Raw genomic sequence first — 24,165 nt, 5'->3', positions numbered from 1 at the left:
CGCGAGCAAGTCGTAAAATTGCTGCAAGTAAGCCAAATGGAGAGCAGATGTAGTCGTTATCATGGTATAGATTTTTCCCGATGAAGAAAATTGTAGAACCAGCTAAAATGTTTTTTTTTCCAGTGGCTACAACCAAGATAGGAGATCTGCAGGCCGAAGTGGATGGTGGCGTAGGAAAAGCAAGAACTGGCATCAAAATGTTTTTTCAAATGGCTGAAATTGTTTTTATATCGAATCACCGCTCGTTGCCTATCAGCCAGACCAATGCGCCGGGGAATGAAGTAATTAGAGCCTTGTTGACCTGGTCTGGTAAGCGATAGTTACGGTGAGAGAGACGACTGTGGAAACGGTGAATCGGGTGTCGTGGTAAATGGTAAATGGTATCGTCAATATGGAAGCCAGGAGAAGATAAAGGAAACACCGACATAATGAAGTTTCGTTGGCACCAACGGTAGTGACGACAAAATCTGTGGAAAAGCTAGAGGAGTTGAAGGTTGTTCAAGCAAACTGCATCTCCTAATGAGATGAGTGAAACAGCGAAAAATCATAAACGTTAATAATAAACAACCAATAAAGCGGGAAGATTAAAAAACGATATAAGCACAAAGACGAAGCTATGCAGCAAAGAAAAAGGAAATAAGCTTGCAACTATACAAACAAGAGAGAAGAAAGAAATTCACCAATGGCGATGAAGTAGGCTATGGAGGAAAACAAGAAGATGGGACATGTACATGAAATTAAAGGTACTCAAAAACAAAGTGATATAAATAATGTAACTTAAATTTAAATTGTGTGGGTTTTTGCGAAAGCATCGCGAGAAGGAGAATCGGGAGGCGCGTCATTGGAATGTCCAGAAGAAGGTGGTTGATTACGAGGGTTCCACGACATATGGCCGCGGGAAAGTGGCCGCGAACAAACTCACCGGGGTCAACTGAACGTGACGTAAATTGACCGCGGACAAACTGACTGTGACATAAACTGGCCGGCGATGAAATTAACCGGGAACAGACTGACCGGAATGAAAATTGACCGGGAGGTAAATTGATCGTGCAAGTGCTGAATTATTGTGTTTAAGTTGATGGTAGTATATGATATGTAAATATTTGTTTGTAACTATTTCCTTTGTTTTTAACAAAATTTTTTTTTATTTCAATACACATTGAAACGTTTATTGAAATTAACAGAAATATTTCCGGAAATACGAGAAATACGAGTAACAACATTAAAAGACGTTCACTGCAAAACACATATGACACTACATAATATGGGCACTAAAATTTACACAAACTGTTATTTGACAAACAAGGAAGTTTATTGCGCAAATTGTAGGTTGTGGGCGATGCCTCTGAGAAAATCTAATATGTCACGGTTTGCAAAATCTTCAACGATGGTTTGAAGTCGCGCATCCAGATCCTTGTATTTCCTCCTTTTGACAGGAGGCCCTTGGGCATAGAGCGCCTCAATCTTGTTTTTGTTTATGTTCTGCAATTTCCTCAAAGCTTCTATAAATTTCCAAATGGTTGGGTGTTGCATTGATAACATCCTGTTTATTAGATTGTGGTGACCTTCAACTTTGTTGTTGGTTCTGGCTTCGCCATTTAACACCCGAACATGGACGTTCCAGAAGTCATGTGAATATGGCGGGTCTCTTCGGAGCTGAGTTCGAAAGCGACGCCCGATGTAAGTACGCTCAAAGTAGTCGAGAAGCGGAAGCATTTCATCAGGCAAAAATTCCTCTAATGTTTCAAAAGCCTCAATCAGATGCTGTATTGGAACGAATGCCAAAGCCGGTATGTGACGCAGCAGTAGTGCAAATTCTGGATCATTTTGAAACCTTCTTTGAAGTCCGATTTGCTGCATGTGCTTCCTGACATTTTGATTTAAATGAAAAAAGCATACTGGATAGTGACTAGATAGCGACTAGATAGTGAATTAGAATTTTGACCTTTTGACGGCCAATTTGTCGTCGGTTAATTTGATCGCCGGCCAATTTATCGACGGTTAATTTCATCGCCGGCCAGTTTATGTCACAGTCAGTTTGTCCGCGGTCAATTTACGTCACGTTCAGTTGACCCCGGTGAGTTTGTTCGCGGCCACTTTCCCGCGGCCATATGTCGTGATCCCGATTACGAGAACGTCGAGGGAAAGGCAACTGTTGATTTTGCTGTGAATGTGCAACTGGTGGTCGATGTTGGTGTCGCTAAGCGCGATTACGAGAGACAAGGGATCTGGCATACTGCAAAAGGTGGAGAGATGATCGGATAAGTACCCGATGATGAGAAAAAGAGGCCACATAATTGCGAGGAGTTGCAGTATGCATGTAAGAACCGAAAGAAATGGATTTGAAGTCTGCGACAGTGCAAGGAGTAACGTTTGTTTCGCGGTGTGCGCAAATGTGTCTGCGACGTAGGAGCCGTTGACCATAGTTTCATCGGTCATAGTAAGACCTGCTAAGACATGTTACATTTGCTCCTTAAGAAGGTTGGTTTCAGACATAGAGCTGCGCATCGATTGAAAATCAATAAAATACTTAGAGTTAGGGAGCTCGTTAAGGATTTTCTCATAGTCAGGTGCATTGTAGTTGATGTGTCTAGGCGACAAAGGTAACTTGAGTTGATGCACCTGTACATAGGCCTACTCATGTGATAAAGCATAGTTGTGATAAGGACGGTGTGACCCAGAACTCGGAAGACAAAACTTAACAAAAAGGCATCATTTGTTCCTTTAGATTTTAGAACTTTCTTTGTCTATTTTACTCTTGACTCCTTTGTTTATACTACCCCTTATTGTTTCTTTAAGTCAGCACAACGTTCATAAAATCTAAATTCTTACATTCCGAAATGTAGTTGTATTCACGTCAGAAGAAATTATCGTGTATCATTTCCACAACCACACTTTTCCGATAGACCTTTAATAAGCCCCGATTTTCCAGAAAAGAGATTTTATAAGAAGCATGATTAGGCTAAACTAAGATCAATTGTATTAATCGCTTTTGCTATAGCCAATCAGTTAAGGCCACCAGTTCTACATAGCCTATCGATTTGCCACAGAATATAGGGAGGAGGGAGGCCTATCTTTTCTAACCACTAACAATTTGACAACACTATTTACGTCACAGAACTTTGTCAACAAAAACATTTCTAAATTCGTAACACTCAAAGTATACTACAAGGATTTGAAAAGCATTTCCCAAAATCATCTATTGATTGAAATTCGGCTATAACTATTTCCGTTTTTATGAAGTAAATGTTTGAATGAGATAACCAACCAAAGACAGTACAACTTTCTTAATAACATGCACAATTTGTATCACTACAAATGCCACAACACAATCTCTTTGTCTGTCTCATCAGTCATCACTGACAAAAGCATGAGTTTTATAGTGTGGGAGTTGAAATAAACTTTTTCCAAAAATATTCATAAATGTGAATCAACTGGAAAACGCATTGCAAGAGCAGGTGCAATGTTAGTAGAAAAAGCCGCTGCACGTTATTCTTATACGTTTTCCTCCCTGGGCTTTAGGCCTACTGTTTTTTCCTGCTCATTATTTGCTGGTAAAGTTTTTATTTTTTATCAGGTTATAATGGTTTGCATTTTATTTTTCGTTCCCCCAACAGACAATGCGAAAAATTAACGATACGATAACGTTTTCTAGTTTTTTCGTTAATGTCTATTTGTACTAGATTTTTTAGTTTTTTTTGAGAAGTCTTTTTTAAATTGTTTTTTACCACAGCTTATTGCAATGGTTAAACTTTCGGTTAAAAAGTCACATATAGTAGAGTTAAATAGGTGAACTTTTTTCAAAAGAAATTGGTCATTTCCAATAACGATATTTGCACTTTTTCATGGCAAATCCAGCTCTTTAAGGTTGTTCAATTTGGCAACGCTGCAACCAAAACTTTTATGTTAAGGAACTCTTTTACAGTAGATAACTAGATATGATTACGCTCTCAAGCAGGAAAAAAGTCGATGTCCCAAAATAACTTGAATGTGGTTAAACCGTGTTATCCCAGTTTGTAGTGAAATATAAAAACAGAATATAAGTTGGCATCCTATAGAATTAACTTTCATAATTAATTTATAATTCCCTTTTTAACTTTTACTTGAAAAGTTACAAAAGTTTTTTGACGACCTAAATTCGATATTGTAATTCATACTCCGCAGATTCAAAGCATGTTGGATAATTATTATCAACTCTTTGGTTTATCACAAGTTTATTTTGGAGCAATGTTGTAAAAGAAAGGTCGGATGCTTGGTTACCTAGGTACAATATGTTACAGTAGTATCTAGTTATTTTGGAACTGTACATACAGTAAAACTTGAATAAGCATGAAAATAGACCTGTTTGTCTACTTTGTGGCTAGCAGCGAAAGCAAGGACTGAAGCAAGGCTGTAAAATGCTAAGTAGGTCTAGCCTAGTTTGGGAACTTAGTTATATCTCGGAATTATAATTTAATTTAGTTTTAGGAAATCTTTGCAAGTCTAGTGTATTAGCGCACAACCACAAAATGCATTTGTATACTAGAGCAACTACTCAAATTGTGACGTCATTTATGGTTGTACACTTCTGCACTAGACCATATCTTAATTATTACCAAGCGAATTAGTAAATACTCCAATAGTAAGTGGCAAAAAGTGCAAACTATCTTAACATTTTCACATCGCCAGCTTGAATTCTGAGTTTATTTATCTTAGCCACATTTTCCAGCGCTGCTGCTCTGCCTTAGTGCCTTTACCCTACTGATCTTATACAGTTAAAAGTGCTGTAGTTTGCAATTTGTCAGTAGCCTACCATACTGCCATAGTTTGTCTTCAAGACAAGCATGAATTGCATCTTATGGCTCACTAGGCGGACTGCAACATGGAAAGTGCGATAAGGTAGTTATCGATAAGAAATAGTGTGTGCAAAGACTAATTTCAGGACACTTGTAGACGTTAAATTTTAGAGCAGTGGCTGTTAGCTGGATGCCCTACAAAAAGTTGGTATTGCCAATTTGCTGCATATTCTACATTATAAGTATTACCTTGGAGTGGTGCAAATTTCGTCATTACCACTTTTGACACATTTATCCGGTGCACTGCAAGCAAACTTGTAACCAGCAGAGGCTGGATGGTGCAATATGACTCTGAAATTTAGTGCAAAAAATTTCTGTCTTCGCCTAGCCTATACGGTGCAACAAAATATCTCAAAGTATGTAAAATTCCTAATCTTTGTGACTTGTTGATAGAAATGGTATTTTCCTCTCAGTAGCGTATTACAGTAGACTCTGCTTATTATGACCATCTTAGTACCAGACTATTTTGGTCATATTATCTGAATATTCACAATTACCGAAACTGCTACAGTACGATACTGTTTAACCATGCCAGGATCAATACAGTTTGACATAAAATGACAAAAAAATGTGGTATTCATCATTTATTTCATTAATATTAAGCAGTAACATTAAAATAAATGTAGGTGAATTAGGAATTGAAGTGGCACAATTGTCACTCTCAAGTAGCATAATTGACATAAAAAGTTGATTGAAAAATCTGAAAAAGATGTACTTGTACTTAAAGTACTTGTTTTCAGATATCAATTGACTTGATTTGACTCGAGTCTTGAAATGTAAGCGATATGACTTGACTTGTGACTCAACTTTGTTAACTTGGGTATGACTCTACATAATTTTCAGTTCACTTAAAGATTTAATTAGTCAAACTGTACACAAAGTACTGTGTGATCCATAATATAAACTGTAGCACCTGCACACACGATGACTCAATCGGCCTAATCAATAATCTGAACGTTAAACTTTTTAATTGTCACGCTGATATATAACAAACAAAGAAGACAAATTAAGTTGTTTGAGTGCCAATTTCAAACTGCCATACTTTGTAGTCAAGTTTGAAACCGTGCACTTAAGTCAATTTGTTTAGGTGCGTCCAAGCATTTTTGTACACTTGCATTTCTCAGTTTGGTTGTTTGGCACACACAACAACTTGCTACAAACAGCCATATAAATGTTACAGTTTGGGTTGGTGTGTGTGTTACACTTTCCACTATGGTCTGTCGGTAATTAATAACAGGCTATTTGGCTGCAACTTTCTAAATTTTATGAACTTAAATAGGTAAACGATAACGATAAACAATGACAACTACGAAAAAACTACAAAATAGAAAAAAAAAACTCCCGGACTCAAAAATCTTTAAATTCTATCGTCATTGCTTGCTTCTAAAATAGATTGTAAAATATCTTTGTCTCCATTGTCCGCATACGCAATGTCTAATAATTCATTTTCGATGTTGGCGCCATCATCAATGCAGTCAGTGTCTTCATAGATTAGGTGGTCGTCGGTGCCATGTAGAGCATTTTTATGCAGTATTTTTTAAATGATAAAACCATATAATATTCAGGTATGCTTCGCCATGCATCCTTAATCCACTAACACGCTTTTGTGGTTGTAGGCTGTTGAATTCCGCAAGTCTTTGTAAAACTTTTTTGGCCTTCTACAATCCACCAATTCCATTCTTCACGCAATTTCAACTTAAAATGTCTGTTTAAACTAACATCCTGCGGTCGTGGAATTCTTGTTATATTCTCGGGAATAGTTGCAAGGTCGGTGTTCATCTCCTTTTACTGATCTTTGACTTTGAGTTTTGTCGTCGGCATCGGAAAGCACCCAAAGCAAGCAAAGATTGTTGTTTATGTAGTCCAGCTAGTTGTTTGCCCCGAACAGTTTCAATCCGACCATGTGTTACATCGGTATCAAACCAATATTTTTTATGTACTCGTACCTCAAGGCCTGTAACTTTTCTTTCCGCAAAGTTTTTTGCTTGAATACAACATATGGTAGCAGTTTTGCTTCGCCACCAGTTACCGAAAGCATCACAGTAAAATTATTTTTTTTGTTATCTGTCTTTCTTATGTTGACAGGTTATCCACCCTTACTATCAAGTGTTTGTTGATACGGAATATTGGAGGTCACTGGAGTCTGGCCACCGTTTCCAGTTTGAGATAAATCGTATTTCTTCTCACCATGTCGTTTAATTATTTTGGAATCGTTGGAATTGTTCCAGCTTATGTTAGGCTATGTGGATGCATCAACGAATTTAGAGTTCATGGCGTTTTAGAAAGCCCTGACTTGGTCCAACGTTTGCTTTGAAGTTGCTGACTGCACCATCAAATTGTTTTACAATTTCCAAATCTTTAAAGCAGATATCTGTAGCGCTGATCCTAATTTCAGCACTCCTTTGTTCTTTGACCCACTCTTAGTTTTGCGTCTAATTGTATGAAAGCTGCAGGCGCACCTCTCTTTGCCTTTTTCAATTTCAGTAATGTTTCTAGGTCAGCTTTGCGTTTTCACCACCTCCTTACGTTGCGGTCAGACATACCAAAGTGACGACCAGCAACACAATTGCCATATTGTTCAACCAATATAACAACTAACTTTTCTGCAGCAGTGCGCGATATCTCTCTATGATTACCCAATGCAATGTATACTTGTAGAAACAGTAAAAGAACTCCCAGGAATTACTTTTGCTTTTATACAGTCTCTAGTCTATGTGATCATAATTGTTTAGATATGGACACAGGAAGTCAGGATAAGGTTTTTCTTTCAGGCAACTTATATTGTCTTAATAACATGTTCATGCACAGCGTTTCTCTTATTGTTTCTCTTCCTATTGTTTGTTGCAAGTGGCACAACACTTGGTTGCATAAGTTTATAAACCTTGCTGAAAATAAGAAATATATATATAACTTGTAAACTGCTGAGGAAAGCCAAATACTATAGTCTGTGTTTGGGCACTAGAGGGTATTGGTACACTGAATGCTTTCCGTAGTCATTTAAAAACAAAATTTTCAAATTAGTTGCAAACTGACTGATTAGTCTTAGATTCCTTGCAGCTTACCGTATGCAGGGCATTTTGTTGAATTGGGTCGTATTGGTGTACTTTAATTATATCGATATGTTTACTGTATGTTTTTGGTTTCTCTCAAATTTCTTCACTCCCATATCAAAATTTATTAAGAAAATATTATATTGTAACTTTGTTTTTATTACACCAATGTACAATATAAGGCCCAAGTGCAGTCTTTCAACCATTTCCTTGCTTGTCTTTGAAAGAAAAACAACAGAAAACAATTGTTTCCTCGTTTTTTAGTGGCAAGCAAGGAAGTAGTTTGAAAGTTGCACTCTTTTTCTGAAAATGAGTTTTACGTTTAGCCTAAGTCTTGTATTCTTCAATATTGAACCCAATGCACTTCAAACTTTGCTGTCCTGCACCCGGTTACTTTGTCAGCACCCCAGCATCTCTTTGTTGAGCCATCTTTTCTAGTCTGGCTCATAACGTGTGGGAGTACAAATGTTAGAAAGACTTCATCTTTGTATGGTTATTACCTGTGTATGTTTAAATGTGTTAGTAAATACTACAGATAAAGATTAGATGTTCCTAAAGTATTTACGAAGTATTTGTTTATATGCTTTTTCCCAAGACAGCCATTCTATTTACTTATATTTTACATAAAGATGTAGCCTACTCATATAAGCACTTACAGTGTTATAGTTAAGATAGGATTTTGTAGATAAATTCTTTTTGCAGAGTTCTGTTTTGTGTAGATTATACTGTTAACCGTTAAATGTTGCTTTCAGTTGTTAAAGCATGCTGAAGTTTTCTGTTTGTTATACCCAGGTGATATCCTTTTCTCGTAATGGCATCTGCCAATTTTAATTCTCATGATAAGGACTCCTGGTATTTTGGAGCAGTCAACCGCAAAGAATCTCAGGAGAAATTGCTCCGACAAAAACATGGAACATTTTTAGTTCGTGACAGCACAACCTGTCCTGGAGATTATGTGCTATCTGTCAGTGAAAATAGCAAAGTTAGCCATTACATCATCAATAACATGCAACAGCGCTTAAAGATTGGTGATCAAATGTTTGATTCAATGCCAGAACTTTTAGATTTCTACAAAGTTCATTATTTGGACACAACAACTTTAATTGAACCAAGCACTAAATTGCCAAAGCCTGGGAGTTCCCATCCTGCCAACAGTCACCAGTCCTACCCACCTGCTTTGGGATCTGTCAATGGACCCCCATCAAGTTACGGCAAAGATGTAGCTGATGTCAGTCCTCCAAAGCGAGAAGCGATGCCAGTTCTTGTACGAGCATTGTTTGATTTTAAAAGTGATGATTCAGATGACTTACCTTTTTCAAAGGGAGAAATATTAGAAATTGTAGAAAAGCCAGAAGAAAATTGGTGGAACGCCAGAAATTCTCATGGCCGAATTGGCCAAATTCCTGTTCCCTATGTGGAGGTTCACGTACCAAACCGGAATTCCACACCAGGAACATACTTGTCTCCTGGATTATCACAGGTAGGAGAGGATTGATTGTATATTTATCGTAGCATAGAATTTGCTTTCTTAATTATCTGCTGCTGTACTGTTTAATATTATGCAAACAGTTTTTATTGCTTAATGATAGCGTTTATTGTTTAAGCTAATTCAGTATATATATACTTGGCTGTAAAATATCAATTTGGTATGTCTGAATTTTGCTTCCTGACATATTGATAGATTTGAGTAATATGATGTCATATATTCATAGTAGTTGTTACAACAGTAAAACTCATTATTTCGAAGTTCATATATTTAATTTATTTGTAAATTTCTTGTATCTGACCTGATGCTCTGGGGACAAATGGTGTGGATAAGTAAGGTCCCACTTTATGTTCTCAGGTTGCCATGGTATGTAATTGTATTATAAACATATTTCCGTAAACTGATGTTATTTTGCAATAAACACCAGCTTCCGGAATTGGTAACAGTTGTTTTTGTTTGTACGCAAAGCAAAATTAATTTTATAACTTCAGCCAAAGGGTAATGTTTAAATAGAAATCATATGCTTCGTTGAAAAGACTTTATCTAGACTTGGTCAAAATTTAATACAGCCTTGGACAGTAATGCTTTCCATGAAAAACAAACATCTAAAGTAAATCTATCTCATTTGCACTCCAAATACCGAAAAGAATACCCATGTCAGTCCTAGAAAACATTGATTTTAGTGTACTTTGTTTTGCCAAGTGTTAAAATCCTAGTTTGCTTTCTTATTGAATTGCTGAAAACATATTTTTAGAATTGTTGAAATAGTTTGAATTATAAATAATATCTGTTGCATTTGTTATATTTTTTTCATTATAAAATCACTGGCTGTAATTATGTTGTAGATGCAGTATGCTAGTGTGCCTGCTCAGGCAATGCGATATAATTTGAATCACAGTTGTGATACAGTATATTAAATTGCCTGCTGGATTAAAGCCTACTTTGTAAAATTATGGCTAAGCCTACCCTGCAAAAATTTAATTAACTTTTAAGTGACTTTTTGTTTTTGAATATGTACAAACAATACTTAAGACAATGGTGATCAATACCGAGTTAGTTAAATTGAGCATACTATTAAACATTCAGTTTGGTATCATACATTCATTTTTTAACATCTGGATGTATGTATTGGATGTATACATATTTAGTTGTGTTTTCACTGTGCAATGCAACTGTAATGTTACCAACTTCCTTGCCAGATCCAGTCGAGACCTATGTCAATGCCTAGTGCAAATGATCCTGTATATGCTGAAGTTATAACCAGGAGAGTTCCTAATGCATACGATCCAACTGCACTTGCCTTGGAAGTAAGTTTGAAAGGGTTGATCTTAAGAACTTGAATATGTCTACACTGGAGTTATTTAACTACAAAAAATAGATTTTACGAGGCTAAGAATAATCTCTGTTAAACCAAGTTTATCATAAGGAATTGAATTACTTGACAGATTTTTTTTATCTTGTCATCTCATCTGCGAAGTGAGATAACTCTGATACAGATGCAGTACCTATAGTATTGTCAGTATTTGTGCACGTTTAAAGATGTATATATACTGGACATTCAAATAACTTCATTCTATATCAGTGTTTCTCAAACTTTTTGCGATCGCGTACCACTCATTCGTTTTTTTTGCTACACTGCGTACCACCTGGCTCCTGAATGACTTATTTTACTCAAATGTACCGGTATTTATTAGTTATTACCGTTATTACTATACCATAACACCAATGAATAGCAAGAAAACACAATTTAATTTGATAGAAGCAACTGTTTCTTCTGCACAAGCTTGTCTATCCGGGGCAACACATTACTCACAGCACATCGAAAATCATGTTCAGCGGTACGCGGTACCACTTAAAAAGCTCTCGCGTACCACTAGTGGTACGCGTACCACAGTTTGAGAACCACTGTTCTATATGGTTGTTGCACATTTTTATACAAAATATGGTACTAAAACATGCTGGTAACTCTTTTAATAAAGGTTGGAGACATCATCAAAGTAACAAAGATGAACAAAAATGGACAGTGGGAAGGCACATGTAACAGTAAGACTGGATGGTTTCCATTCACTCACGTGAAAGTAATTGACACCAAAAAATCCTGAATATGGTTAAAATCCATTAACGGACACAAAACGTGAAGGTTCAAGCCGAAAGAAAGTTTAATTCTTTTAATTGCAACATCACGCAATTCAAGGGAATCTTTGTTGGCCTTTGATGACAGTTTTTGCTTATATTTTGTGAAATCTGTTTTATGGTATTAACCTTCTTTAAATGAAAATTTTATTTAACTCCCATGATTAAATCTTGATGCAGGTGGGCTTGGTTGACTGTGGACAGTAGACGTGTATACTGCTTTAGCTAACTTATAACTGCAATGAATCCAAATGCTGAGATTTGGTGTTCAGACATTTTATATATACCTGAAATTATTGACATCACCTGTAAAACTTACCTGGTATCAAATTGGCAAGATAGTTGCAATTTATAGCCCAATTTCAAATATTTTATTGTCAAAATTAAAGTACACCTTTCTGTCTTTTCAATTAATGTCGTCGACAGTCAATAGCATCATGCATTGGATGATTGCCATCTTAAACTCTGTTTGAACGTATAACTATTTGCACTAATCTTTTCAATGAAATATTCAAATTGCAAACGGTTTGCAATTGAAATGTAATGAAGCTACTCCTATTCTATGATTTACTATTTTGGCTTCGATTCATAGACTTATCTCAATTTTGTACATTTTTCTTTACTTTGTGAGCAATTTTAACTGTCCAAGATGTAGTTATGCAAGCCGCTATTGTCCGGTTTTAGGCCTTGCAGTTTAATCACGTGGGAATCAATTGTACATGTACAGGTAATATTTTTATTGTGCTTTTATGATTTTTAAAGCTTTTATAAGTTTTATTGTTCGTGGCCAAAGCTTCGAGAGTCGCCCATCTTCACTGGTGTGCAAACTGTACATCGATGCAGAATCTTTCGCAGACTGTAATACGCTTCACTGGTTTGATGTTTGCTTGTAATATTAAATTAAACCCATGTCACCTTAGGTTACATTGGGAGTCGTTGAATGTATTGATTTGCGTAAACCTTGATAACAATATTGATGAAATAACACTTGCTTACCTATGAGTTGAGTAATATGTATCAATATATTAACATCAGTAAAAGGATAATTTATTTTAAAATTTGTTTTTTTATGTGGTGAAAAGCGGCAATCGTATTATGTACAGGTTCTCATGCCGTTTAAGTTGCATGCATTGCTCAATAGTTGTGCTGTAGCCCTTTGGTTAGTGATTTGGGATTATGGTTGAGACATAAGCAAGCAAATTTATTCTGTAATAAACAGTCACGGTTTTAAAGTAATTAAGTTTTAGCTGAAAATTGGTGCTTTCTTTATTATCAACAAATTAACTCTGCTGATTGAAATCTAGTGTAAAAATAACAGGAACTGTTTGCACGATTGATATATGCTTTTTAAGGAATTTGTCAACATTTAGGTTGATTACTTATGGTCCACAAAATCTTATGGAAAAGAACTTTTAAAATCGCGAAGAACTAAACGTTATAAAGTACTTTATTTTTGATGACATCGCAAACTGTGTACCCGTGACTGGTATATTGATGAGTAACTTACAACACTTTCAAGATTTTTTTTGTGCTAGTGCTTCTTGCTTGATCACGCCCTAACAGGCATTTTGTTTTATGCAGCTTGTGCGGAATATGATGTCATAGCATGCTCTTACTGCGTTGTAAGTTTCTCGCGATGTGTTTTTATCTACAAACTGTATAGTCTAACTGACAAAAATTATTATTATACGTTGTTACAAAATGTCTCTTTAAATTGGTATATAGCAGTTCTGATACCAGCATTTTGAAATTCTTTACGTTTACGTTTAGTATGAGTTTGTGTCCAGCAGGTTGCGCCAAGTAAGGAGGTTCTTACAACGCGTTGGCAGAAGAGTATGATACTCAATCTCGATATTTTTTGACCATCTGTCAACTACTACAACACTTAGTGGAGGATACCCCGATATTATTGGACCGTTGCAGAATTGAAAGTGCAGTGTAGACATCCGACTTTAATATGCATCAGATAGACAGCATATTCCCATACTACGGGCAGAACCATCCGCAAAAAGAATGCTTTCAAAACCGGAACTACGCGTTCATTGTCCTGATAGCAGCCGTCAGCGAACTAAAACAACTGGATATAGTTGCAACGTAATGGGTTCGACAGTCATTGAATGTGAATGCAACGTACTGCTGCGTTGAACTGCAGTAAAAACCGTAAATTTGCGACTGGCAAGCATATGGTTTGAATTTTAACAGTCGAGATACGCACCGTGCTCTAGGAAATGTGACCCAATTCGCGTCCGTGCTATGACCCGAGCCGGAAGTCCACAAATATAACTATATTCCTTTAAAAGCGTGCGCTATGACAACGCGGCTTGAATGTGGTAGTAGTTTGTTTCAGCTGGACTTGGACTTTGAAGTATAAAACGATTTTTATCGTTTTACTTCAAATGACATAAACCAAAGCTCTAGCAGCATTACGCAAACCATGCACACAACGATTACCGTCATGTCGGGCGGGTTTATAACATGAGTCGCTACTAGCAATTCATAAAGATGAGCTCTTACGTTTTAACGAATTATTACAAGTTTTGCAATACGCCTATCGTCAACGGTATGACGGATATGTCGCAACGTAATTGTGAATCACCCAATAACCATTAATCGCAAATGCGAAACGTGCAAACGCAAAGATATAATCTAAAAATTCAACGAATAATTCTGTTATGTGTTGTTTTGTTTCAAAGGAAACCCTGCGATATACTTACGCCGGAATAATTCTGCCACACAAGAGATAGCACACAGAAAATAAATACTTGGCTATTATTCAAAACTTTTTGGGAATTAAAAAGACGTATTGGATAAAGTTGATGAATTTGACAAATTATTAAGTCGCGTTCTTATCACGTAATTCCGATTTTTTTCATCGTTGACAATAAAGTTGGAACTCGTTTCTTTCCAACTCATTCTTAATCCGAACTGCAAGCATTGCATAATTTCGTGTTGTTGCGGGGTTTTGAATTTTGAAGACGGTGTCATGACAGGTGCTGTTATTTATAAAAAATGGTTTTTGGGGAAGCATGATAGATCCAAATTTAGCCATGTTTCATAGTGAGGTGTAGCCTAGATTCATGAAAGTCCTGTTTTGCTGAAAGGAAGCAACGTTTATTTCTCACGGATTTTTTCAGTTAGCATACGACAGCAAAATGTCTTTTTTTGGAAGTTTTGCTGTAATACTCAAAGTTTAAAAGGGTAAATTTGCTTTTATCCGCTGAAAGTTGTTCCAATCTTGGTTCAGGCTACAAGCATTAAATCTGTTTGTTGAACTAATTGTCATGGGCTAGAGCTTCTCTAGTTTTATTTTCTTATAAGTACTGAAACAATCCCTTTTAATGACGTCGTGGTCGTTGCCTTCTGAAACATCGGATATGACTAAGACAGCATTGAATCCAAAATTCATAGCTCTACCACGCAACAAAGAGGCTTCTTCACGCCTAAGTTTAACGTCAGGTTTTGATTTACAAGGAACGCAAAGCAGTTGAATTATGTTTTATTAAAACAAAGCATAAAGAATTTAAAAATAATAGTAATTCGTTTTAAGAAAAGGAGATAATTTTGGATGCCCTAAGAAGCGTTTGGACCGTGTCAACGTAAAAGCGATTGGCTGATCTCGATCTTTGGTTCAACGATGCCAGAATCTTCCCATCCGGGTCATCCCGTACAGGACTCAGTCGCATTGCATGCATAAGGTCGTAATGGTAGAAGGATCCAGATGCTATTTCATCGCTAAAGTCGTTGTCAAACTCCGTCAGTGCAAGTTTGTAAGTGCGGTCGTCACCTATCAAATACGTCGACCAGTCATCATCAGGAACCGAAGCACGTGAGCTGTCGTCAGCTACGTAGAACGGAGCGGCCTGACAAAATACAAGTAAATACTATTGGTATTACCAGTACTTACAGTTAATATTCTTGAGTTCAGCAGAACGTTGTGTAAAACTAAATACCTGAATGGCAATTCGCGACTTGATGATGTCACTGTTCCATTTACTCCACTGAAAAGCAAACGCTGTGGAGAGAATGGCCATTTGATCGTAGACTTGATCCACATCGACGGTCTGCAACAAACATTTTTGTACCGTACCATAAAAGCTTACTGAGTTTTGGTGTAATAATTAATAGAAGTCGTTTGCATATCTTCACATTATTAGCGTAGCGCATGTAATTGCTGCTACAGCTTAAGTTAAAAGGAAGTAGAATTGGTATTAGCCCGTCTTCACCCAGCCGTTCGTTAAACCTTCATTCCGAAACATGTAATCAAATGGCTAGCATCGGATTGTTTGCGCGTCTATACCTCCCACCTGCGACTTTCCCACCCACGACGCGCGGAATGCCATGCGCAGTTGTTTAACAAGTGACCTGACTTTCAACATTTTTATCTATACAAAATTTCAGGTGAATAGCTTCCTGGGCACTTTTGATCGCTCGCGATCCATAAGGGCCATATGCAAATTGACTCTAGGTTGTGTGGGTGGCAGGGACCTAGTTTGCTAGAAAACTTTGGTGGTGACGAAATTTGCGTGATATGCATTGGCAGTACTATGGTACCGAATTACTGCATGGCGGTACTTTTTCAGTACTGATACCGTCGGTACCGAATTACTTTTTTCAAGAAATTTTAGTTGGTCCAGTTACTTCTAAAGTGATTGTTTCAAGGTTTTAACAGGTATGTTTTTCTAAAGTTCATTTGAAGTAAACTTTAAGGCCAGGTTTTTAGGTCTCTCTTGTTTGAAAGTTGGGGGGACTTGTCTCCCCCTTCCCCGTGAAAATAGGTCCTTGGCGGGTGGTCTCGTTTACTTTTGCACTTTCATGTGAATGCTTTGGAGGGAAGGAATATTGACGTATTAAGCTATGACGTACTAATACCTCAATATTAAACCTAGGTATGAGAATGCAAAAGTAAAAAAGACCCTGACTTTCATGCTTAACACTGCACTTTCTGTTACTGTTTCAGTTTCTGCTACTTAGGGCTGTTAAAAATGTGCCAAAGTTGCTAAACCTGGTAATACCTGTTAAGCGAGGTAGCACAGAATTACAATGCTTTCATTTGACAAAAAAGTTTAAGAGTAAGTTATTTCATGCTTACTTTTTCCTGGATGCTGACGAATTTTCTTGAATCAGATGCAGGGAACAAGTTTACTCCAGCTGCTCGCATCCCCTGAATGAGTTCATCAACCGACATCCATTTATCAAAGATATGTGAGAGTTCTTTTGGTGAATCTTCTTCTGGAGGATTTAGTCTACATTTTGTACCCTGTAAAAACGTATAACAAGGTTATCATGTAACAGCTGTGTTCATAAAGTTTGTTATAAACAATCCTGATTGGTCCAATATGGCCAAGAGAAGTGAAAAAACTGAGTGTGGTTGATTGCAAAGCAATGCTAGATATGAGTGTAATCACTAATTAAGCGTTTGTGTCTCAGTATTACAAAAGCAGCATTGGTCATAATTAGTGGGGCAAGTTATTTATATGCCATGAGCCCATAACCAGTTAAACAAACCTTTATTTCTATTTCGGCTTCAGCAATGGCAGCAGTAACTGTCAATACGACTGCGTCAGTGCCTTTCGGTCTCAGTTCCCAAGATTGAAATGGCATATTCAGGTGAGTGTCTTGCATCAAGCAGAACACACCAAACTCATTGGTCTTAAACGAAATGACTCGTTTTTCTTCATCATACGTTGTTGAATCTGGTACCGTGGTGTTTTTCCAGTGCTTGTCTTAAATGTAAGTAGAGGGTTTTACAAGTCAAGCAGTTGCCACAAATATGACATTTGACGTTTTCGGATGGGATAAAATTGCCTGTACCAGTACCTGTATGATCCCACATAGCAACTTGAGGTTCTTCAAAGAACATGACATCATCTGGTAAACTCATTGTAATGCCAATTGGAGGTTGTTCATGTGAGGTTTTGGATGGACTGCTCCCTTCCTCCCTGCCTTCTGGAGCAGCAGATGCTGCTCTTGAAGGAGTTTTGCCGGCCAGTATGTCCACAGGATATGTCACATTTGTCAGGGGTTTATTAATGATCTACATATAATTTTAAACAATAAGATATTGGAAAAACAAAATAGGTGAAATGAAATGAATTGGGCAGTGCTTTTAATTTTGAGTTGATAGATCTTTCAAAGCACAGAGTTAGCTGTGTTTACTCGTTTTAGGATTTGTCAAGTAAGCTTGCCTGTGTGAGAGTCCACCCACGGACTACTTTAGGCTGAGGAGGCATCTGGAGAAGATCAAGATGATAAACTCCTCCCAGAGGTGTAAACTGTCGAAGGTCAACTACGTCAGGATCAAGAATTTCCTCCAGTTCCACATGTTCAGACTCTACCTTGATTTCAGGTGTGGCTGCATGTTCATCTAATTGATGGCAAAAAACTAACTCAATTTTCAAGAACATGACATGTCACCCCAAATATATGCAAGTACCTACACTAGAATAAACCTTCTTTTTGAGAGTCAGGGTTGTTAAACCTGAATTTTATGAGAAGTTCAAGATTTCAGTTTATTTTCTTTACTGGGTTTAGGATAGTTTTGGAAATAGTAATGAATAATATTCAACAGACTTGCATAACTGGGTAATGAAATTTCTTCATATGTGGTTTAAGACAAGGATCTGATGAAAGGTTTGGTTATATTTTTTTGATAAAATTTTTACCACGATCAGGTTTATCTTCAGCATTTTCTTCTCCTCCCTCTTTCTCTTCTTTATTGGAAACTGCACTCATAGCACTCTGAAAAATGTAATTATGGTTAATTAACATATAATAACTTGTACTCATGTTTAATCAAGAAAATCATGTTATACTTAACGGTGCTATCTGTATGCTTTCTAAAATTTATAAACCTTCTAGCCTGATACAGCAGTAACGTTTGTTAAATAGAATTGGGAAAAAGAGTTGAGGAAACAAAATGATCATAAAAACAAAAAAATATAAAATAAAAACTATTTTGCATAGTCTTGTTTTATGACATCCAAGTTGTATTTCTCAAATTTTAACCTTTCTTCCATCCGTTGTTGTGGACTTTGTGTCATCCACTTCTTTATTTTCTCCAGCATCAACTTTTGGAACTTCTTCTTTTTCTGTTATCGGCTCTTTTCCAGTTTGCTCCTCTGCTGCAGCTATAGACAAACAAAGAAAATCAACTATTAGGTAGTATAACAAGCAACAGTGAATCTAAACAATGACTTTCGTAGTTAACCCAGTGATAAAAGACTTCGTGACTAAAAAATTTGTTTTTCAAAAGTAGCTCACCAACTTCTGTCTTCTTCTTTTGTGGTAAACATGTTGAACATTGATGTGAATAGTGGTCAAATCTAGTTTTTAACACTCGAACTGTAAACAATATTTGGTTTACACAATAGATATATGAAATAATTGATGACAGATTCAAAAAAATTCACACATACACACCCGCTATATCTGCCATAGCCAAAACCTTAGGCAGCTCAAACTGGAATTTCTCTGATTCAAATTCAAATGCCTTAAATCGAGGGTTCTTGTTCAAATTTCCCCACAACATCAAAGTCTCATTTGCATCTTTAATGACTTTTTGCAAATTTCCGGTTTCAGAATCTGCTTCGTAGCTTGCTTCCTGTGTGATAAAGGTGTATGTATTATGACTACATCCATTTGTGTCATATTGTGTATTTTTTTAAATCAAAAATGTCAATCAAAAACACGATGGTACCTGTTACGGCACAAACAGAACTTAATTTTGAACAATTATGATAAATAATGCAATGCCATATAGTTAAATAGAATAGCAACGGTATTCATAAAAAAATGTTTAACAAGTTATACCTTAAGCAACTTGAGTGTTGCTTCATTGTATTGTGTAATTAGGAGATCCTGAAGAGAGAGAATGGTTTGCTTGTGATTTGCTGTTGTCTCTGTTTCTTCATCAGAATCTGCATCCTTCAGTATGAACTTCAGTTCACTGATTAACTGGAATGGATAGATGAGGTTAAGTACTTATCATAAGAAGTTTTAAGATGAAGAAAATAATGGTAACTCAAGGGCTTTATGGTCTACTCATTGTTTTTAAAACAAATGAAAAGTTTGGGATGTGATCAAAACTCAACAATATATTTGTGCAAGTATGCCCTTTGCCGAGCAATACAGTCATTGTCATGGGTCAGTACTTACAGACAGAATCAACTTTGCGTCATCTAGAACAACATTAATATCTTTTTTTCCTTTGTCTTTTGATAGTGCAATGAATGTGTTAATCTCCTTGACAGATGTAGGGTCTGGTCTACCATCACATTTCATGAACCTCTTCCACTGAAATAGAAATGCACCCATTACAAAAGTGAACATAAGATCGATTCGTTTTTTAATGTTATGCACATCTCTGAAATATTTGTACTTAAGTTATTAATCTTAGTAAAGAACAATAACCTCAGCATTTGCTCTCCTATCATTGATAACTTTTTCTACAGTTGCATGAACAATACGAAGTTCTTGTTCAGTTTCACTTTCTTGCTGATCACGGATTGCACGAAGAGCTGAAATCCTTTTCTCCTCTAGCTTCATTTTTGCCTATAAAATAATCAGGAAATTTGGCTTATTACATTTTTTGATCGGCTTTTTGCAGGTATTATTTAAGCAAAAACGCTATAATTAAAAGCAAAGTATAAATTTCAGCAGCTACCAATAGTGCATGCACATGTAACAGCATAGCACCCTTGGATGCTATGGGCAAAAGAAAGGTGCATACATTAAAAAACGTAACATAAAGGAAGCATTCATTTCAACCTCAGTTATCCACATAAAGTGAAATTAAATTGTAACGCCTTTGCTGAAGAAATGACAATATCCTTGATAGTACAAACATACAATGATGTGACCAATGCAAGGCAAACAGCAAATTCAGGAAGTGTTGTTTTGACTATACATTTTTTTTGATTAAACGTTACACAACCAGCAAAATTAATTGTTATAATGGGTGTTTATGTGACCATTGGGGTTTGGAAAAAAACCAAAGGATTTCAATAAACCATGTGCATGTTTTAAAGCAGCGGTTCTTACATCTTTGATCTGAATTTACACTGAAGTCAACCACTAAACCCAAATTTGCCCCTCTTGGTTTTAAAACAATTTCATTTGGTTTTAAAGGCATACTGAACAAATGTTAAAGCTATCGTCTGATTAGCGCTCAAATACTGTAAGCCTCACTTCTATACATAATTGAACGTTACCAACCAAACACTTCAATTTAACCAATTGATAGCAATCCCACCAGGTAAATTTATCACAAAATGAAACTGAAATGCAAATTTAAGGGTAATTGGAATTTAAGGTAAGCACAGAACCATGTTTTTCCAAATGCCAATGTAGCAGACATAGTTGTCTCAATAATAAAGGATGATGATAACGCAGCTATGGTCGATAATATTGCAGCTATGTAGTGTGTACCTAGTCTTTTCAAGTAAGTCATGTACTGAAATTATTGGTGATACACATAAACACAGCAGAATCTAATCTGCTGTGCACGTGCCCATGATCACAATTTAATCATAAAGGTATTACAAATTCAAAGTCTGCACAGCTTAGCTAAGTATAACACTCGATCTTTCTTTACATCGATTAAAGTATGAGCTGGTCGTATAATTTGGGTGTATTGAGTGAGTGCAGCTTCAGTAGAGTATTATAAATGCTAATCGACAACAACACTTTTTTCATGTGTATGATTTGTGTTTACAGCAGAATTGCAAAAATTTATGATTTCCCACCTAAACTTGCAAAATTTCCCACTGGTTTAAAATCGCTGTTTTAAAGTTTAAAATATGCTATTCATGTTGAATAATGAATTTCCATGTAGAACATAAATGTCGATGCTTCAAAGTTTGATACAACAGACAAATATTAATGGTGCAAAATACCAACTGACCAAACGTTGCAGTAACGAATCAGAACCAACCTCCTTCTCACGTCGTTCTTTTTCTTCTTGTTCTACTCGTAACTTTTCTTCCTCTTCATCTACTAACTTTTCATCTTCTTTTGGTTTCCCTCTGGTGGGAGTTGATTTTCCCGAACGTGTTTGTGGAGATTTTGGTGGCTGTAAAAATATTGAGTTCAGTAGGCCTAGGCCTATATGTTATGTTGTTTTTTAGAGGTAGTTGAGCCCTATTTAAGGTGTTGATATATGTCCAACAGTTTTCAATGAGAAATTTATGAAGTATACTAAAGCATCAATTCTTTGTTTATTTATTATAAATTGGCGTTTAAACGACCATTATCAATATGAGGTACACGCTATCTCCATCAAAAACATTATTTTGCAGACGAATATAAACTTGTACATGTCGCATCGTTTACCGTTAGAATAGAAGTTAGTTAGAAGAACACACAGAAATTTAGAATGAGTTATATACAGTTTATAAAGCAGTTATAAGACAGCGAAATCAATTTACCATTTCGCTCGTCTTATGCTACCGGTATCGGGATATGTCAGTATGTATGGGCTACGCTAGACTATTATTTTGGTCAGAACGCGATGTTCTTCGTTCATTGACGCTGCAAATTCCTGTTCCTTAACAAAAAACAAAGTCTTAAATTCCTAGCTGTAAATCAAGTATCTTACATGTACAGTAGACACCAAATACCAAGGTAGGCATATGCATTGATAGGTTATTTTAACTGCACTAGCAGGCTATATCTTCTATCAGTCTTGTACAGTTTAATCTAGACTCCTAGAGCATTGAAAATCACGATGGCAACTTATGTTAAGTCAACCATGTCGTTATATTCATTGCTTTTTGGAGGGTGTAAGCATAGAGTGAGAAAAGCCTTTTAATACCAATTCAAGAAAAACAATACGCATCTTCCTAATAAAAAAGCCAAATAGAAGTATGTGGTCTTGAACTACCTTAAATTAATTGGTTAAAAAAATTTTAGACTTTAACTTTGTAGGCTTTTTCATATTGGTGTGCTTGCTGGAAAGGACACTCAGCCTTCTCGAGAAGTCAGAACTTTCAATTATTTATTGTATTCCACATACCTAAAATTTTGGTTCGCTAAGACGGACCAAAGAGATTTAAACACATGAGTAGAAACTTCTCTTTTGCGCATGACGTCATGTTTCTTTCTTTTATTCTCTTGGAGCATATTCTACTTTCTCCACGGTCACGGTTCACTACATAACAATAAACATGCAGACGACGACAATGATTTTCAGATCTGTTTGCTGCTGGAACAGATTAGTCTTATTATTAGGGTGCAGTTGTTGGGATCCAATAGGTGTTAACTTTAATTGAAATTAATTAATGAAATCAGGTGAGAGTTTTAGGTTCAGCAATTAACTTATTTTCAGTTCCTTAAACTGATAATGCTGCTGTTTTGTATCAAGGCATGGCTTAGCCTACTTGAGTTGCGCGGGAAGATTTTTTCGTTCACCACATTTAAGGTGAAAAATAAAATGAATGGATGAAAAATTTAGATAGACCGAGTCATATTGTATTGTTTCATCTGCGCATAAAATTTCGCTCCACGCGCAGAATAAAAACTTTACAGATTAAGACTCAATAGTACAGGTCTTATGTTGCAGGCTTTAAGTTATTGAAATAAGCTAAATAGTCTGAAATAATGGCAAATTTGTGCTGTTTACCAATGTGCAACAACAGGTCACCTGCCGTGACTCTGTTTAAGATACCTTCGAGAAAATTTGTAAAAAAGGAGAAGGAGAGACTTTTCTTGTTAAATGAACCAAATTTCTTGTTGTTAGAAATGCAAGTTGTGAACTTTTTCTCAAGGAAAGTGGTCAGTGCAGGAGTTGTTGTAGTGTAGATGAAAAAGAGAGACGGCTCAACCAGAAAAGGCTAAATTATTACCATATGGTTAAAGATCAACCTTTAAAACGATCAGCGCAGCCAACATTTAACCTACCATCTCGAATTACCTCCACCTTTACTGCTAATGAAATTTGGTGATATTGCACTTCGTAATCGTATTAGTAATAGTCTCATTCGCAAGATTGTCAGTGTCAGTAGCTGTGCGTTTTACACTTAACTATATGTAGATTGAGCAATGCCAGAAGATAGAAATAAAACAGTATTATTTAAGATAGTCTTGTTGTTATGAAGTAATTCTTTATTAGCATTAGAGAATTAGAAGCTAAGGTTTCGACTCTGTTAGCTGATGATACGGTGCAAGTGGAGGTAGATAAAATTATGTCAGATGACATGACAGCCATTGTTAAAGCAGGTATCATACCGATTACAAAGCTGGTAATCCAGAATATGTTACTTATAACTATTCTAATGAAGCTACAAATGTAATGTGATGCACCTACACAATGCATATAACTCAGTCTTTTTGTGTCGTGTGTTTTTGTGAAGTTTACGTTAATATCATACATTTTTTTAGCTCAAGATGAGGATAAAATTGATAACTTCTACTCAATCTTTTGGAAAGAGCAGCAAAAGCTAAATAGTATGAAAAGAAATGGGGAAAGATATCACCCTGAGTTAATAAAGTAGGTTTAGGTCTCCTTGAGTAATAAACTACTGAATAATTACTAAGTTCAGAACTGAACTACTACTGAGTAACTAAGTTCAGTTGACCTCAATTTTTGTTTATTTCGTAAAAGCGTGCTAAAATCAACCCTTGCAATTTTCTTTATAGGTTCTGTTTGAGTCTAGCTGCTAAAAGT

The 24,165-nt window shown here is 36.2% G+C and overlaps 2 protein-coding genes across 3 annotated transcripts; one reads left to right on the top strand and one right to left on the bottom strand.

Annotated features, from left to right (window-relative positions):
• The first annotated feature begins 8,579 nt into the window (after positions 1-8,579).
• On the top strand, positions 8,580-13,208 carry LOC143466251 (crk-like protein). Its single transcript, XM_076964904.1, has 3 exons — positions 8,580-9,365; positions 10,571-10,678; positions 11,351-13,208. The coding sequence occupies exons 1-3, from the start codon at positions 8,697-8,699 to the stop codon at positions 11,471-11,473; spliced, it is 900 nt and encodes a 299-aa protein (XP_076821019.1). The 5' UTR covers positions 8,580-8,696; the 3' UTR covers positions 11,474-13,208.
• A 1,776-nt stretch (positions 13,209-14,984) lies between these two features.
• Positions 14,985-22,510, bottom strand: LOC143466248 (dynein axonemal intermediate chain 7 homolog). Of its 2 annotated transcripts, XM_076964902.1 has the most exons (16): positions 22,384-22,510; positions 21,929-22,047; positions 21,436-21,573; positions 19,914-20,054; positions 19,659-19,796; positions 19,314-19,457; positions 18,924-19,104; positions 18,765-18,845; positions 18,510-18,631; positions 18,167-18,242; positions 17,690-17,868; positions 17,322-17,538; positions 17,010-17,227; positions 16,594-16,761; positions 15,455-15,565; positions 14,985-15,364 (listed from the first exon to the last, which is right to left on the bottom strand). In XM_076964902.1, exons 2-16 carry the CDS (start codon positions 21,929-21,931, stop codon positions 15,047-15,049), a joined length of 2,235 nt encoding a protein of 744 aa, XP_076821017.1. In that variant the 5' UTR covers positions 21,932-22,047; positions 22,384-22,510; the 3' UTR covers positions 14,985-15,046. The 2 variants fall into 2 exon arrangements, with proteins under 2 accessions (XP_076821017.1, XP_076821016.1); XM_076964901.1 differs by lacking the exon at positions 22,384-22,510 and having other exon boundaries at positions 21,929-22,199.
• Between the last annotated feature and the right edge of the window lie 1,655 nt (positions 22,511-24,165).

The sequence above is a fragment of the Clavelina lepadiformis genome, chromosome 7, assembly GCF_947623445.1.
Source record: "Clavelina lepadiformis chromosome 7, kaClaLepa1.1, whole genome shotgun sequence".
Taxonomy (NCBI): Eukaryota; Metazoa; Chordata; class Ascidiacea; order Aplousobranchia; family Clavelinidae; genus Clavelina; species Clavelina lepadiformis.
Note: the sequence above shows the minus strand (reverse complement) of the source record. Positions and strands in the feature narration are given on the sequence as shown.

Coding starts and splice junctions, on each gene's coding strand:
- LOC143466251 (XM_076964904.1), top strand. CDS start 8,697: ATGGCATCTGCCAATTTTAATTCTCATGATAAGGACTCCTGGTATTTT. Junction 9,366..10,570: donor TGTCTCCTGGATTATCACAG/GTAGGAGAGGAT, acceptor CTTCCTTGCCAG/ATCCAGTCGAGACCTATGTC. Junction 10,679..11,350: donor CAACTGCACTTGCCTTGGAA/GTAAGTTTGAAA, acceptor CTTTTAATAAAG/GTTGGAGACATCATCAAAGT.
- LOC143466248 (XM_076964902.1), bottom strand. Junction 17,228..17,321: donor TGCTATGTGGGATCATACAG/GTACTGGTACAG, acceptor CTTACATTTAAG/ACAAGCACTGGAAAAACACC. Junction 15,566..16,593: donor TCGTCAGCATCCAGGAAAAA/GTAAGCATGAAA, acceptor TGTTTGTTGCAG/ACCGTCGATGTGGATCAAGT.